The sequence below is a fragment of the Lissotriton vulgaris genome, chromosome 11 (genome assembly GCF_964263255.1).
Source record: "Lissotriton vulgaris chromosome 11, aLisVul1.2, whole genome shotgun sequence".
In the NCBI taxonomy this organism is placed as follows: Eukaryota; Metazoa; Chordata; class Amphibia; order Caudata; family Salamandridae; genus Lissotriton; species Lissotriton vulgaris.
Genome location: NC_141699.1, coordinates 201,920,845 through 201,937,102, shown reverse-complemented (window position 1 = coordinate 201,937,102; position 16,258 = coordinate 201,920,845). Strand labels below are relative to the sequence as shown.

The 16,258-nt window shown below is 41.9% G+C and overlaps 1 protein-coding gene across 2 annotated transcripts in view; it reads right to left on the bottom strand.

The window, feature by feature from the left end:
* MVK (mevalonate kinase) overlaps window positions 1-16,258 on the bottom strand; it is a 143,495-nt gene that overhangs the window by 10,204 nt on the left and 117,033 nt on the right. For both annotated transcript variants that reach the window (XM_086943113.1, XM_086943112.1), the window contains one exon: window positions 5,662-5,815. In XM_086943113.1, coding sequence (XP_086799239.1) covers window positions 5,662-5,815 — 154 coding nt within the window. The remainder of the gene's footprint in view (window positions 1-5,661; window positions 5,816-16,258) is intronic.

Here is a 16,258-nt window from a genome sequence, read left to right as displayed (position 1 = left end):
GAAGTATGAGTCGATAGCTATTGACAGTGCTTTCGGTTTTTAGGGTTTCGGAGATGCCACGGGTTAATGGGGGCTATGTATCCCACCCGTGCCTGGCCAAGTACTATCTGAACCCATATTGGAAAGTGGTCTAATATACCTCTAGCTAGATGCTTAATTTCTCGGATATATGCAGCCTGTGAAGCTGGGGTCAGGACATGGTCAATGCGGGAAAGGCTATGATGGGCTCCGGAATGGAAGGTATATTGGATATTTTCAGGATGATTTGTTCTCCATCCGTCAATGAGCCCCAATGTATCTAGAAAATCAGGCAGCCACTTGTGGGAAGACCCCAGCAAGCGCAGTGGGTATCTTTCCAGTGTACCCGAGGCAACAGAGTTCAGGTCCCCCACCTCAACCACCAAAAGACTTCCGTAAGAGAGAGTAGGAGAGTGCCCAAATCTTTAAAAGTGGTATGCTGGAGGCCGGGTTGTATGTAAACTGACAGTAGTGTGAGCGTGTAACCCTCCCAGAAGCCTGTGACCCCTATGTATCTACCTTCGTCATCAGACCAGGTTGATTGAACGGCCAGACGGAAGGAATTCTTCGCTAGGATGATTACTCCCCATGAGCTGGTAGTGAAGCCTGCATGAGCTAGTAGTTTGTAGCCCCACCTATGAAGTGCTTTGCAGGAGGTGCCCACCAGATGCGTTTCTTGTAGTAGTACTACATCTGGGGCATGGCGTTTAATGTATTGCAGGACCACACTTAGTTTGATTTTATTCCTACTGTGCACTGTGTGTGCAGTTTTAAACTGCCATTTCGATCTGGCAATATACATTTTTTGCCAGGCCCAAACCTTCCTTTTCAATAAATATGTCACCCTTAGGGTAGGCCCTGGACAGCCAAGAGGGCTGGGTGCAATATATTAAAAAAGTAGGATGTGTACTTTTACGTTTTACACATCCGGATACTGCATGGCCAATCATTCTCATAGGATAACATTGGAGTTGCCTTGTTATATTTTATAAGTGCAATTTCCAAATGGGAAGAGATAACCAGGTCATGCTTAGAAAATCTGGGTTCACAATTTAAAATCCTAACTGATGGTGAAGTCGGATTTTAGACTGCACTGCTGGAAATGACACTTTTAGAGAGGTTGGTATTTTCTTGCCTTAGCCATTTAGTGCCTGTCTCCGGTCACATGACTGGGCGTAGCCGACAGTTGAGCTTTGTGTATTCCTTCTAGACAGTCACACACAATAGGGAGCTTAGGTGTGCCTGAATGTGTCATTACTGGCAGGAGAGGGGGAGGAGAGCGGAGCACAGCCCCACTTACACCTGAATAGGATGTGCCCTGCTTCCACACAAAGGGCTGCATATCCACTGTAGTTAGTCTCGATCTATGGCAGGGAAGACAGAATGCCAGGGGACTTCAAAGGGAAACCGGTAGAAGCTTCTCCTCACTTCAAAGGCACAAATAGGTAAAAAGGAAGGACCTCATAGGCCAACTTTGAGTACACTCCTGGACCTGTGGATACTCTGCCAGGAAGAAGGACTGCTGTGCTGATGAAGGACTGCCCCTCTGCTGGACTCTTGCTTTGCTGTGCTAACCTGCTGCCCTCTTGCATGGTTGAAAAGGACTGGACATGCATCTCTGGAACCCAGAGAGACTCCAAGGGCTAGTTGGTTGGCCTCCTAATCTGAGGCCTAGGGGCAAAAAAGGCTTCCAACAATTTTGCATCTGGACTCTGCCATCTGTGAGTCTACCTTGTCAAGCAGTGCCACCCCACTCCTGAACCCTTGGAAGTCGGCTTAAGGTGCTTTGCCAGCAACTGTGGTTCCAGCGTAACTGATGCATCTCCTATGTTGCATGGCAAAACCCCGGGCAGAACCAATGCATCTATGCTACTGCGCAAATTGGACTTATGCAAAGACTCATCGCCGCTGTAGCCCACATTGCCTTTGAACCGTTGCTGCAAGATGCATCCTCAGTGCAGACCCTCGCATCTCTCGTCGATCGCAGCCTTTGTGATGACGCCAGACTCCGCATCGCTGTTTCTCAGCTCTTCAGTACAGACTCATCGCCACGACTGTACGATGCATTCCTGATCCCGAATTTGCATCGCAAGCCCTCGACGGGATCCGAAATGCTGATGCAATAGGACTTCGCATGACAGACTCACTGCATCTTGGAACCAACAAATCGCTTTGGCTGTGCGACTCATCTTCAACGCAAATCCTCGCATTGCTCCACAAACCAGGAATAAAGGTATTTTGTTCAGTGAGCCTAACTGCGTCCCTGTAGCCGACCCGATCTCCAATGTAGTCGGCCTGAACTTGTGACTTTGTCCAGGTTCTGCGTGACCAGATACCTTCAGTTGGAGCATTCCCCTTTTGTTACTATTTTTGTTAAATTATTTAAGATTGACTATCTCTGGATCTACTGATCAGATTTGTGTTGCTTTGCTATTGTTCTAGTTATTAAAAAGGACTATTTTCCTAGCTTTGTTGTGGGACCCTTTTTTTGAGTGTTTTACCGTGTTACTGTTTGAAGTATCACAGAAATACTTTACACATTGCCTCTGAGTGTAGGCGGACTGCTCTGTGCCAAGATACCAAAGGGTTGAGCATACATTAATTTAGGGTTTGCTAGTGACTTCACTCTGAGATGAATTGTGGTTGCTGCTTGTAAAATGTTTTACCCCCTCCTCCCCCAAGCAGTAACCCAATTTCTTAGAGAGTTGTAGAAAGATGTCGATAGAGTCTAACTTTTCCATAATCACCCGAGTGTAAAAAATAAACAGGTTTCCATAAATAAATCTCTGTAGAAGACAGTAGCTCAGAATAGAACATATGCACATGGTAGTAGTACAAAGCTTTATTTCGATATAGAAATATCTTAAAAGCACATAACAATAAAAATACAATTCATGTTGTTAATAAAAACACTTAATAAATAGGTAAAAAGACAAGTTAAAACAGTATTAAACCATTTACAGCTTTGAGTTAAATGGAAAAAGAAAAACAAGGGATTGCCTAAGAGAGGGTTCATCACATAGCTTTAAATCTGATCGCCCAGGCCCAGCTAAGAAATTAGGCTACCCCACACGCCAGTACTGTATTAGGGTTAGATTGTAAAATTCTTAGTGCTGGGGCATAGCCTCTGGTCTCAAGTAGGCGACAGACAGGTTTTAGCCATTTGGATCTAGGCTTATTGTAGGCACTGCAGACAAAAAAAACATGTGGGATAGTTTCCAGTTCAGTGCTGCAGTGCGGGCAGGTGGCAAGCATCTGATAGGGGGGTTTCCATTTAGAGGTGCGTTCACGGACTGGTAGGGTTCCCATTCTAAATTGAACCTATAAGGCCCTATCTTTGGGTTTTCTAATAAAGTCCATGTAGGGTTCAAGCAAGGATACGGTCTTATGCAGTCGAAACTCATCAGTGAGTCTGCCCAAGTTATCCGCTCTAGATTCTTGGGCGTCCATGGTAGTAGTTCACCATATATTATTTGCTAAAGCCTGCAGTTCAGCATATATTCCATATATCATTTGCTACAGACAGTTGCTCAGCATTATCATTTTTTTTAAATAGCAGTTTGGCATACACCATTTGCTGAAGGTTGTACAGTTTAAAATAACAATGAGTTTAATAAGTATGTTACATCTGATCAATAATCTTTAATTGAAATTCCAGGTGACCTCTGATACGCTTCCGTAACGTCTAATACATTATGTTTTCTGTTATTTTAACTTGCATTTTACAATTCAATGCAAATAGCTTTGGGAAGAAGAATATTAGTTAAATTGAAAATGATATCTTAGTGCCTGCTTATTAAAAGTTTCACCTTAAATATACATTCCATTTTAAAAAGACTACATTTAAAGGTGAAAATGCATATTTCCTCGGCAGTTGAAGTCAATTATTTCTACCAAGTGACAAAAGGAGAAGTATTTTGGGAATCGCCAAAAAGTCTGAAACCTACACAAATCGTGAGAAGAAATTTTTTAAGTGCAGAGTTCTGACTAAACTTTGGTGAGAATCATGCTGCTCCAGTACATTAAGAGGTCATGATCCTCTTGCTCCCCTTACCAAGACCCACTCCTTATCTTATCACATTAGGGAGTGGAGTAGATGGGGATAACACTCACCACCCTACAGTGTGATGTACAATGCAACGAAAACTATGATAATTTCGGCCTCTTACCACAAATATGGCTTCGGTGTTCAAACACAGATGCCATTCTTCTAAGGCCATATGTAGTGATCACAACTTTCCTGATTCACAAAATCAATGTGATACAACTGTAAACTATCTTGGAAAATCAGAGCTGGGCAAAAAATGAGCTCATAACTAGCCAACAGAAATCCCAATCTACATTTGTCATTAGAGATATACCGCAAATAAACTCAACGATGGATCTAAAGATACAGATGCAGTTAAAAATAAGTTTATAGAGAGTTATTGGTGTTCGGAGACCTCTCATTTGTTGGAGTTCACTATTCTTCTCACGGTTTGTAAAACAAATACTGTGTGAGAAGGTGTAACAGGGTCATTTAAACATAGGAGCTGAATTTTCACCTCAACATGCGCAGACAGTCCATCGTGTCACTGAAATAAAGCATATATTTCTGTTTTAAGAAAGGGAACTTAAAACTCAACTTTGAAACTGTCACACGTAATTGATCAGTAATCGGTTCCAATGGTACCTATTCACAAACAGGTTGTATGGAAGCCCCTCTGTGCAGAGCACTCGGGCTGATTTAACCCTTTTCCATGATACTGGAGTTCCCTTTACTTTTCTCCAACGATCTTGCTCAAAATTCCTTTCTTTCAGAGAAACAGGTTCAGAAGAAGATGTTTTATAGTATAAAGGTCCAATATTATGGACCTCCCTCCGGCCCAATTTGAGCTATGACGATTTTGACGATTTATTGAAGTTTCATTAAAAAATTATGACCTGGTTATTAAATACCAAATTCAATAACAGAAAGCAGCAATCCTCTTCTTAGGATCATCTAGTCTATTACCAGTATTCTTTTTGCTTTCCCTCTTGCACAACACTGAGAGACCCCTCTTTTTGGGATGCAAGTGCTCCAGAAAAGAATTAGTAACATAACTGTATGTTCATTTCATGTAATTAGTGGTATCAACTTAATGTGTGGTGCATACCAGGATTCTCAGACTCACTCTTTCAATATTGTACAAAATTTTCACATTTAAAATCTTCTGCAGTAATTAACCAATTTTCCATCAATCTGTCCAACTATGGCTTATATGTTTATCATGGTTCACCTACATATTTTTACCAAAAATTGTAAAGGCCACACAAGAGTGGTAATCTAACAAACATGCATACATTGCTAACAAAAGATGTGACTAAGCACAATTTAGAAAGACTTGTAACATTTTATTATAACACATAATCTTAGGAAAACGCATAATACATGACTACATCTTAGCCTTTTCCAAATAGAAATTGCAGATGAAACTTCCCAATGTCTCTGCAAATTAAGCAAATTCAGAAGCCTCTATACATTTCTATTCATTTTGTGTTAAATTGCTAAAATCGACTGAAAAAAAAGATTTCAATTAATATTTATGAATTTATTTGCATATAAAAGAGATGCTGTTCGACCCACTACTTAATAAGGTTTAATATCAAAAGAAGCCATCTTACGTGGTCTGAGTAAAGTAATGCCGCAGCCACCACCTCCAGCACCGGTCAGTTTACTGTGGAGCCCATGAGAAGCAGTCACTTGGCATAGTCTGTCTAAGGAAGGGTGCCCGACGCCTAGCACATTCAAGTGATGCTGGTTTATATCAAACAGCTCCTAAAAACATAGTGTTGGATCTTAGTAAATGTAATTTGTAAATATAGTTTATTCAAGACATACATATATATACACACATATATAACACATACAAGTCTTAAGATTTACAAACACCCAAAACATGTTTTAAGTCAAGTAGTTGGATTAGTTTGTGTTTATTCACAGTTACAGTTCATATAGTTATTCCTATATTCGAAGTTTTGTAAGCTAGAACAAATATTTTCATTGTGCCAAGCAAAACGAAGCTGGTAGTTTTCAACCATATTTTCAGTAATTTGGCACCACCAACCAGTCGAACGTTAAGGCCTTTCCTCGTTTTATGGATTTTCGAGCTTGATCGATGTGTTTAAGTTTCACCATTCTCTAGTTTGTGTTGTACTTTTGTTAGGAGTGAACTTTAAAAGTGCTAATCCGTGAGTAAAGTCACACTTGGTCTCAATTCCAATCAGATATTGGAAAAGTGACGTTCGTGATGCAGCACTGGGGAACAGTAACTGGGGCCACTAGCTAGACCCTATGTACATATGATGAGTCATTTGTGATGTTAATTTTACTTCTGTCACCGTGATTTTCTTCCCGACATATTCACTATATTGTGTCTTTAAGGGAGAACTTCCCCTATTATTTTCTGCCCAATCAATTCCCACATGAAACGTTTTGGAATGAACATATTTATTGGTACAAAGGTAAATTACAACGAATGAAGCAGGGATAAACATTTGATAAAAGTGTGCTTCCTCTTTTATGCAGCCTACACTACAATGAGAAATAACCAACACTGATTAAATTGTTTAGGCCAAACGTTTTCGGACAACTACATAGAAACCTTGATAATTGTGCATTTAAAATCAGTACAATACTTCAATTGGGGGTGTTGAATGTCTGCTGTATTCGAAGAGGGTCACAACTTATTCTGTGTAAAATATGTCTACATGTAATGGATATAGTTGATCCATTATATAAATTTCTCTGGTCATGTCGGAACATGGGTGTGCTTGAGCATTACAATCTATGGTTTTGTAATATAGCTCCATGTATTGTATAATGAACAAGAAATAAAATAATATAATCATCACAACGAGTCCAGCTACACATCCTAGAGCTATTTGTGTCTCGAAATGACTATGGTTCAATATGCACTGTGATGAAATACAATACAGATAATAAATGTAGGATATTGATGACCCTACTCGATTTAATAACATTTCCGAATAACTCGGAAACTCACATTCACAGCAATAAATGTTAAGAATGAGACTCTTAGTCACTCAACTGAAGGAAGTTCAGAAAATGTCCACTATATGTTAAGTTGCAGCGTATGACAAGTACATTTTATGTTCAGCATTTAATCATACTAAACATATTCCTAAATAATCTGTTCTAGTAATCTAGTGCTAAAAAATATGAATGGACAAATCACAGTTGGAACTGAGTAAAAAGCATTATGAATCTCCTTCTCAGATACACTGAACCAATCTCATACCACCCACAAAACTTTTATTCTGACAGAAAAAGTCTATAAAACAATAAGGGATGTAGATTACAAATAGCAATCAAATACAGGTGGATACAATCTACTATTGATTGAAGCCATACCCTTTCAGGGCCTGAATCAATTATGTTTCAAAGCCAAACGGTGCTTCTATCCTAATGAAGGAAGAGGCAGAAAAGGAAGAGCCTCACCTCCACCACGACCAATAACAGAATCAACCTTTAGATAAATTCTCTGTAAAGCATTTAGATTAATTCTATATGAAGCATTGTGTATGATGGACACTATTCACATGCACGAAAGACAATGGGAACGGAGATTAAATAAACTCAGCTGAAATATACTCAGCAATGTTTGGGAAGCAAGAAGAAAAATGTATTCGATATGATACAATCTGGAACGGGAAATACTCAACAGTAGGCCAATATAAAGAAAGTGCTATTCTGCAGACTGAGGGAAGTCATCATAAGAGACCTGATCACATGTTACTCCAGTCCCTATGAATCAAAATGGTTATCTCCTCCAACTTTATGACCAACACGTCAGGGCTATATATAAATAGCACAAACTAAATGCGTAGTGAGTTTGATTCACAATATTCCAGAGGCTACCGCCAGGAATGCTCACCAAGTAAAATATATCGTGCCTAGAAATATTGCAAAATAACAGAATGAGCAACATTAAAGAATGGATTAGCAAGGCTGTTCAAGGACAGTACTGATTTTCACAATAGGGCTTACTTTAAAAGTACAAATCCTATAGGTACAGACTTCAAGCACAGTATGAGAAGTTACATGAGAAGAATTAATTCTGCCCTCATTGGCATAAACTGGGCAAATATAAAAGCTACGTACAAAAAAAAAAAGATTGTTTCTCCAACAACCTGCAAGGCCATATGACAGGCTAAGATGTTAGATGATAGGTGTTGCTTCATTGATTAAGACATAATTATGATGTAAACAACTGATTGAACTATATTTTTAGGTCCTGAAACAGCTGTGGTGCTGCAGTAAAACATGCAGAATTACAGTTTTGCTGTTGAACTACAGCTGAAGAGAAAGGGGCAGGGAGGAATACAAAAAAATACAAAAAGCGAAAGATGACAGCATACAGGAATAGCAAAATAGTGTCAAACCAGGTGGTCTATTAAAAGTTTCAGGGTGGAAGGTAAACACCAACCTCCCCGTTTCAGCTCTAAAAATAATTGTGACATTCAAAGCAAAAACATGGATGGATGTAGTAAACATTCATCTTAGTATTGTAAAAAATATCACATGAAGCACTGTGGCATAGTTGAGACCTAATACAGGTCATCATAATTTAGTTACTATCTTGATTATTTACACAACTGATGTCAAAGTTATTATTGTATGTTCTTTGTTATGGTTTTGTGTGCTAGAGTAAAAAAGAACCCTAGTCCTGTGTATTGTACAGTACTGTTTGAATGCTGTACAACTACAAAAACAAAGGAGAATGCCTTAAAGTAAAAAAATCTATGTAATCCTATTTTGTTTTTAAGTATTAAAAATATTTGTATGGCTTACACTATATTCAACAAGAGGCCCGTCTATACTGAAAAGTGATACTTATCATTTTTGTAAGTTGTGAACCTGATAATATGAAAGAAGATGGGAAAGAGGTGCCAGATGCGCTCTGTCGGGGGAGTGAAGGGAATCACGCGCCTCTTAATATTGTATGCCCAAGTGCAGTATGTTGCGTTGTAACGAGCCCGGACACCTGTCAAATGCAGATAGCGAGTCTGTCAAGCACCTGGTGCCAGCATATGACACAGCTGAGTAGTCTGCCACTTCACAAAAGAAGAGCTGTCGAAAACAGAGGCGGACAGGGATCCTTTTCAAAGATGTTCCCTTCAACAACCCCAGCCCTAGAGATAAGCCTACAGCGCATAATCAGCTCCCATAGCCCAGTTCTACATTTTGGAAACATCCCTTGTGCCCCCTCTCCAGGTGTTGCACTGTCAACATCAACCTTTATTTGAGCTAGCGGGAACTATTCTCAGTTTTCTCTTGGAACTTATGAGCCATGACATCACATTCAGTCACAGGGATTTCTGCCTTGAAAGGTTAATGAAGAAGGTGGGACTGCTTTCTACTAATCCACAGCCTTTTCTGTTATTGATACCTTCGTCCTATATGCCTGTACATAAAACAAGCAGGTTTCTGGTTACAAATGATGTGCCTCAAACACCTATTGTGCTTTATATTAGAACACTACGGTTTGGTATTCTTGTGACCAATGTTCACTAATATCTTTTGCACTGTTCACAACAGAGTGACCATTCATGGACAGACTACATGACTGGCTTGGCGCGCTGTCTCTTGCAAGTCATCATTAGAGATGTGCTGCTCTTTTTATTTCCCTTGGACAAATTGCATCCCCACCCACAACTCAGCAGATTGTTTGTGGCATGAACCCTTACAAATCCCCAAAACATACTCCAACTCATCTTAGTCTTACTATGAGGCTTGGATTCAAAGCTGTTGAGTTACTGGACAGATGTGCTTGGGTTCAACTCTTGCTGGATTTGGTCACCATTTCAACTAATCCATGTAAATATCTGTGCTTGGAAGAAGAGTGTGCTCCATGCTCATGTTCTGTGTTAGTTATCAGTAAAACAACTATGTCCGTGGCTCCTGTTTACCTCATCACATCGAATCAGTCTCAATAATAAATGCATCTAATAAGCCTCTCCACGCAGTAATTTGTATTCTGCAAGACATTCCACTTCTAGACAATTGGAATAAGATGACAGTGTAGAGATGGTGACATGAGCTCTAACTGGGCTTCCACAGGCGAAAATAATCAGACACCGAGTTAATCCAGTTTCTGTAAGGAATCCTTGGCTCGCCCAGTGTACATTGGCTTCCCTCAGAGAAAGCGTTAATAATTGGTCAAACAACAATACAATAAAAAAAATACCAAGAATGTAAATGCCCATACGAAGTTAAATAAAGTAATAAAAGTTCAACAAAAGCATAATCAATCACATTAGGGTCAATGTGTTGGAGTTTAGTTAATCTGAACCAACCATGCAGTCTCAGTTGCTCAACACGTGTCAGGTTGAACCGGAGCAAACAAGAAGACGATTGATGTCGTGCTGGAGATCCAGGTTGGAGAAGACGAACGGTTCAAAGATGAGGAGTCATGTGGCGGAAGGGAATACAGAGTTGACCGGTCTGAGGAGAGGCTGGTCAAGGGAGGATCGACCCCACCCACTTTCAGGAAAACCCCAGCTCCAGGTGATGCTGGGCCGTCTTTCCAACCTACTGAGGCAGGGACTCCGTGTGGATTATTGTAATAACCACCATTCTCCCACTAGCATTCATACGACTAAAACTGTAGTTTTCAATCACAGGTAAAAAATAAATAAAAAAACAAGTCAATGAACCCCCAGTAACTGTTGTAATGCAGATTTTAAGGATCTCGATTTGTGGCTGGAAGAACGAGGTAGTTGTCATCTGCTCTTATTAAAATCAAAAGTCTACGGTGTTAATATTTCATGTATGAAACGGATTAAAATCCTGTCTGGTTTATCACTTGCACCTATGTTGCGCAGTCTACTTGCAAATCTGCTGCCAACTTTAAACTATGGGCTGCCTGTCTTTTTGGCCATGCTGGCGAGTTGGCCTGACAGTATAATGACGAGCCTACATAATATTGACTCACTTTTCGAATCTGACAGTCCAGGTCCAACTGTGCCTAGCATTCGGCTAGTTAATCAGAAATGTATTTTTAAAGCTAGATTCATTACATGTTGTGTTAAGATTAGATCATATCCGGCAGGGACACCAAGACATTTGAATTGGCAGGAACTTAATTGCACCTTGGATGACAAACGTTTGAATCTCTAACTAGCGAAGTCACTGAAAATCTTAAACTTGCACCCCCATTTCATGCCACTCCATGCCTCGCAACTTCAGGGGATGTGAAATACACATGCTAAGAAAGAGGTTTTTTTTATTTTTAACTGAGGACTTTGAGGTTCTGTGTTAAAAATTAAATGCAGGTTTCAACCTCTTAAATTTTGTTTTCGCTATTGATGGACTGCAGACTATGTACAAGTTACTGCCAACACAAAGATCATTGGGATTTGTGAATTTAACACATTTTACACCTTCCATTTTGCCAAAGAATTCCCTTAATTGTGTTAGAGGCGAGTGTACTTTTTCAAGCACAAGTACTGTATTAGACTTGAGGGACGTGAAATAACCAGGTTCTCATGTGCACGTTAAGCATTATTATTTGTTGGGACGCACTGAAACGAGCATTGGGGATGATGGGATCCATTCTCTCAGTGTCTACTGGTGACTGCGCAGTTACATGTACACAGTGGAAGCTTAATCGGTTTTCAGCATTTGTCATGGTTTACCTAACAGAATTTTTTAATGGCTTTTATTACAAATGTCTGGGAAGCACACACTTTTTTAACAATTGAATTGCTGGCTGCAAAGTCACACAAGAAGTAGTAGTGCTGTTTTACCAATATATCAAAGACAGCACTTAGAAAAAGTGTCATTTTTAAGCTTACATAACATATCCCAATGGTCCATAGCTCACAAACCCTTTCATTAACCATTACTTTCTTGGTAGACAGCCTTTGGGGGTATTTTCATCTATATAAGAAATGTGAATTTTTTCTTTGCTTTAAATGATACTTTATTTCATTGTACATTCCTAACAATTATGTGGTTTAACTACTACATGGCTGGATCCCAAACAGCCGCAATGAAACAACTCAAACAGACTTCTGTAACGGGCAGGTATGGGTGTTAATAGGCTGTAATACAGATCTGCCAAAGTAGAAGTAGGAGATATGTTTTTGTTAGGAAAATGAGTTCTAATTAGCTCCATCATATGTAGGGTGTATGTTTCCGCAGAGCACAGTCTTAAGACATTTTTAAATGGATCCCCCTTCCGTCCCGCATGCCCTTAATTCAAGGCTTATTTATAAGCCGTATGGATTATGGCAATGCACTGCTTGCTTCCATTAACGAAAGTCTCCTGGCAAAACTCCAGGTCCAGCAAAACACCGCTGCCAGAATGGTGCTTGATCTCTCCCCGTACCCCCTTCCCGCCCAGCCTCCGGATATTACACTGGCTCCCTATAAAAAAACGAATAAACTTCAAATTATGCTGCCTAGTCCATAAAACCATCAACAGACGTGGGCCTAAATACCTAGAAAAAAACTCACAGACTACTGTCCGATCAGAACCCTCCGATACACTAGCGAGCTTCTCCTAACTGTTCCCAAAGTCCGTACAGTTAGAAACGGCGACAGGTCCTTTTTTAAAATAGCCCCAGAAACAAGGAATGCCCTGCCCCAGCACATTAGGACTGAACCCAATCACCAGAGATTTCGAAGAAACCTAAAAACCTGGCTCTTCTAGCTCTGCCTGGCTACCTATTTCCTCTTCTGAGAATCTGCTAGCGCTCAGAGATCTACGGGTGATTTATGTGCTGTATAAATACAAATACAAATACATAGGCTATTTATAACATGGGGGTACTACGGTTTTAAACTGTTCAATTTATCAGGTATGTACTTTATTTGTTTCTGTTAGGGAAATGGGAATTGCTATTTTCTACATGGGGAATGATGGGTGTGAGGTTTTATATACCTGCTGCTGAATTTTCATGATTCGTGTCATGGAATGGTATTTGCTATGTTACACATTGGGGATTTTGTACATTAGGAGCTGATAAATACATTTGGGATTGTATTTTAATATTTTCTGTTAGCTAATTAGGAATAGCTAATTTTTACATGGGGATTATATGTGGTAAGGAAACTTTTACTTACCTTGCAAGCATCTGTTCATGGCATGTAGTGCTGTAGAGTCGCATGCTATACCTGCTTTAGAGAGAGCACAGCGTTTGTTTGGTTTGGAGAAGGAGAAAGAGCTGTTGCGTCTTACAGAGGGGCTTAGTCCTGTCAATGAAATACACAAGTGCTCTTTTTGACATCTAATGTGTGAAGCGCTTGTTCTGCTACTGACTCTGGATGTGGGAAGAACTCTGGGAGTTCTATATTTTTAATTAAAGTTGAAACTAGAGACCACCTTAAGGAGGATTTGGGGATTTGTCCTTAGAACTACTATATTGTGCTACATTTGAAACAAGCATTTGCAATGCAATAGGTCTCGCATTAGGAAAGTTTGAGCTATTGGTATTGTAAATTACACATTTTTTATGTTTTGCTTTTGAAAATAGCAAAATTAATAGCTCTGTTATTTACAATGCTAATAGTTATAACTTTCGCAAATGTGACACCTATAGCTTTTGTAATGCAATATGTGTTGTATTTACGTGACTTACATGTATTGATATTCTAAATAACAATGGCTTTTAATTTTTTTTAATAATGAATACTTAAAAAAAAGTTATTGTAATTTATAATGGCAATAGCTTAAACTTTTGTAAATAACTTGTGAAGATTATGTTCAGTGTATTTTACTGGGACGAAAATCCAAGAACAGAAGTGAAATATTAACATCTTTTTGTTACATTTGTGATAAAGCTTGAAACATTGAGAGAACATATTTGAACCAGTTGTTGTTGAATGGTTGCACAGATTGATGATGTGGTGGCGCTGAGTGATGTTGTGATGGCGAACGAATGATGCTGTGGCGTTTAGTGATGCTGTGGTATTGCATAGTGACGTTGTGGTGCCCCTGAGTGATGCTGTGGGGGTGCTGAGTGATGCTGTATGCTATGTTTTGTTTTGCTATCCTATTCTTTGATTTGTTATGATATGCAATGCTGTGTTTTATTATGCTATGCTATGCTTTGTTTTGCATTACTATTTTTTATGCTATGCTATGCTTTTTTGTGTTTGGTATGCTATGCTATGTTTTGCTATGCTATTATATGTTTTGTTAAGCTGTGTTATGTTTTGTTATGCTATGTGTTGTTGTGTTTGCTATGCTATGTTTTTCTATTGTTGCTTTGTTTTGTTATGCTATGCTATGTTTTGCTATCCTATGCTTTTTTGCTATGCTATGCTAGTCTGTGTTTTGTTATCCTATGCTATGTTTTGTTATGCGGGTGAGTGAGGGCGAGGGTGAGATGGTTGTGAGGTTGAGGGTGTGTGAGGTTGAGGGTGTGTGAGGGTGAGGGTGTGTGAGGGAGTGTGAGGGGGTGTGAGGGTGAGAGGGGTGAGTAAGGGTGAGTAAGGGTGAGTGAGGGAGGGTGAGGGTGTGTGAGGGTGAGAGGGTTGTGAGACTGTGTGAGGGTGAGTGAGGGAGGGTGAGGGTGAGAGGGTTGTGAGGGTGTGAGGGTTGTGAGGGTGAGAGGGTTGTGAGGGTGAGAGGGTTGTGAGGGTGTGTGAGGGGGTGTGAGGTTGAGCGTGGGTGAGAGGGTTGTGAGGGTGAGGGGGTGTGAGGGTGAGTGAGGGGGAGTGAGGGTGTGTGAGGGTGAGGGGGTGTGTTGGTGAGGGGGTGTGTTGGTGAGGGGGTGTGAGGGGGTGTGAGGGTGAGGGGGTGTGAGGGTGAGGGGGTGTGAGGGTGAGTGAGGGTGTGTGAGGGTGAGAGGGTTGTGAGGGTGTGTGAGGGTTGTGAGGGTGAGGGTGTGTGAGGGTGAGAGGGTTGTGAGGGTGTGTGAGGGTGAGTGAGGGAGGGTGAGGGGGTGAGGGTGGGTGAGAGGCTGTGTGAGGGTGAGAGGGTTGTGAGGGTGAGAGGGTTGTGAGGGTGAGAGGGTTGTGAGGGTGAGAGGGTTGTGAGGGTGAGAGGGTTGTGAGGGTGTGAGGGTTGTGAGGGTGAGAGGGTTGTGAGGGTGTGTGAGGGGGTGTGAGGGTGAGCGTGGGTGAGGGTGAGAGGGTTGTGAGGGTGAGAGGGTTGTGAGGGTGTGAGGGTGAGTGAGGGTGTGTGAGGGTGTGTGAGGGTGTGTGAGGGTGAGGGGCTGTGTTGGTGAGGGGGTGTGTTGGTGAGGGGGTGTGTTGGTGAGGGGGTGTGATGGTGATGGGGTGTGAGGGTGAGGGGGTGTGAGGGTGTGAGGGTGAGGGGGTGTGAGGGTGAGGGGGTGTGAGGGTGAGGGGGTGTGAGGGTGAGTGAGGGTGTGTGAGGGTTGTGAGGGTTGTGAGGGTGTGTGAGGGTTGTGAGGGGGAGGGTGTGTGAGGGTGAGAGGGTTGTGAGGGTGTGTGAGGTGAGTGAGGGAGGGTGAGGGGGTGAGGGTGGGTGAGAGGCTGTGTGAGGGTGAGAGGGTTGTGAGGGTGTGAGGGTTGTGAGGGTGAGAGGGTTGTGAGGGTGAGAGGGTTGTGAGGGTGAGAGGGTTGTGAGGGTGTGAGGGTTGTGAGGGTGAGAGGGTTGTGAGGGTGAGAGGGTTGTGAGGGTGTGTGAGAGGGTGTGAGGGTGAGTGTGGGTGAGGGTGTGAGGGGGTGTGAGGGTGAGTGAGGGTGTGTGAGGGTGAGGGTGTGTGATGGTGAGGGGGTGTGATGGTGAGGGGGTGTGAGGGTGAGTGAGGGTGTGTGAGGGCGAGAGGGTTGTGAGGGTGAGGGTGTGTGAGGGTTGTGAGGGTGAGGGCGGGTGAGGGTGGGTGAGGGCGAGTGAGGGAGGGTGCGAGTGTTGCGAGGGTGTGTGAGGGTGAGTGAGGGTGTGAGGGAGGGTTAGGGGGTGTGGGGGGTGGGGGTGTGAGGGTGGGTGAGGGTTTGGGGGTGTGAGGGTTTGGGGGTGTGAGGGTGAGGGGGTGTGAGGGTGAGTGTGTTGTATGGGTGAGGGTGTGTAAGGGTGGGTGAGAGTTTGGGTGAGGGACAGGCATTGGACATTGAGGGACACAAACACAGAGCATTGAGAGGAGCAGGCACGGGACAGTGAAGGACACTGGTTTTGGGCAGTGTGGGTAAAACATGAAAACAGGTCAAGACCTAAAAAACTGAAGACCCAACTTCTACTAATGGCACCAGCAATACTGATGTGATAAAAAAGAGCTGTGGGTG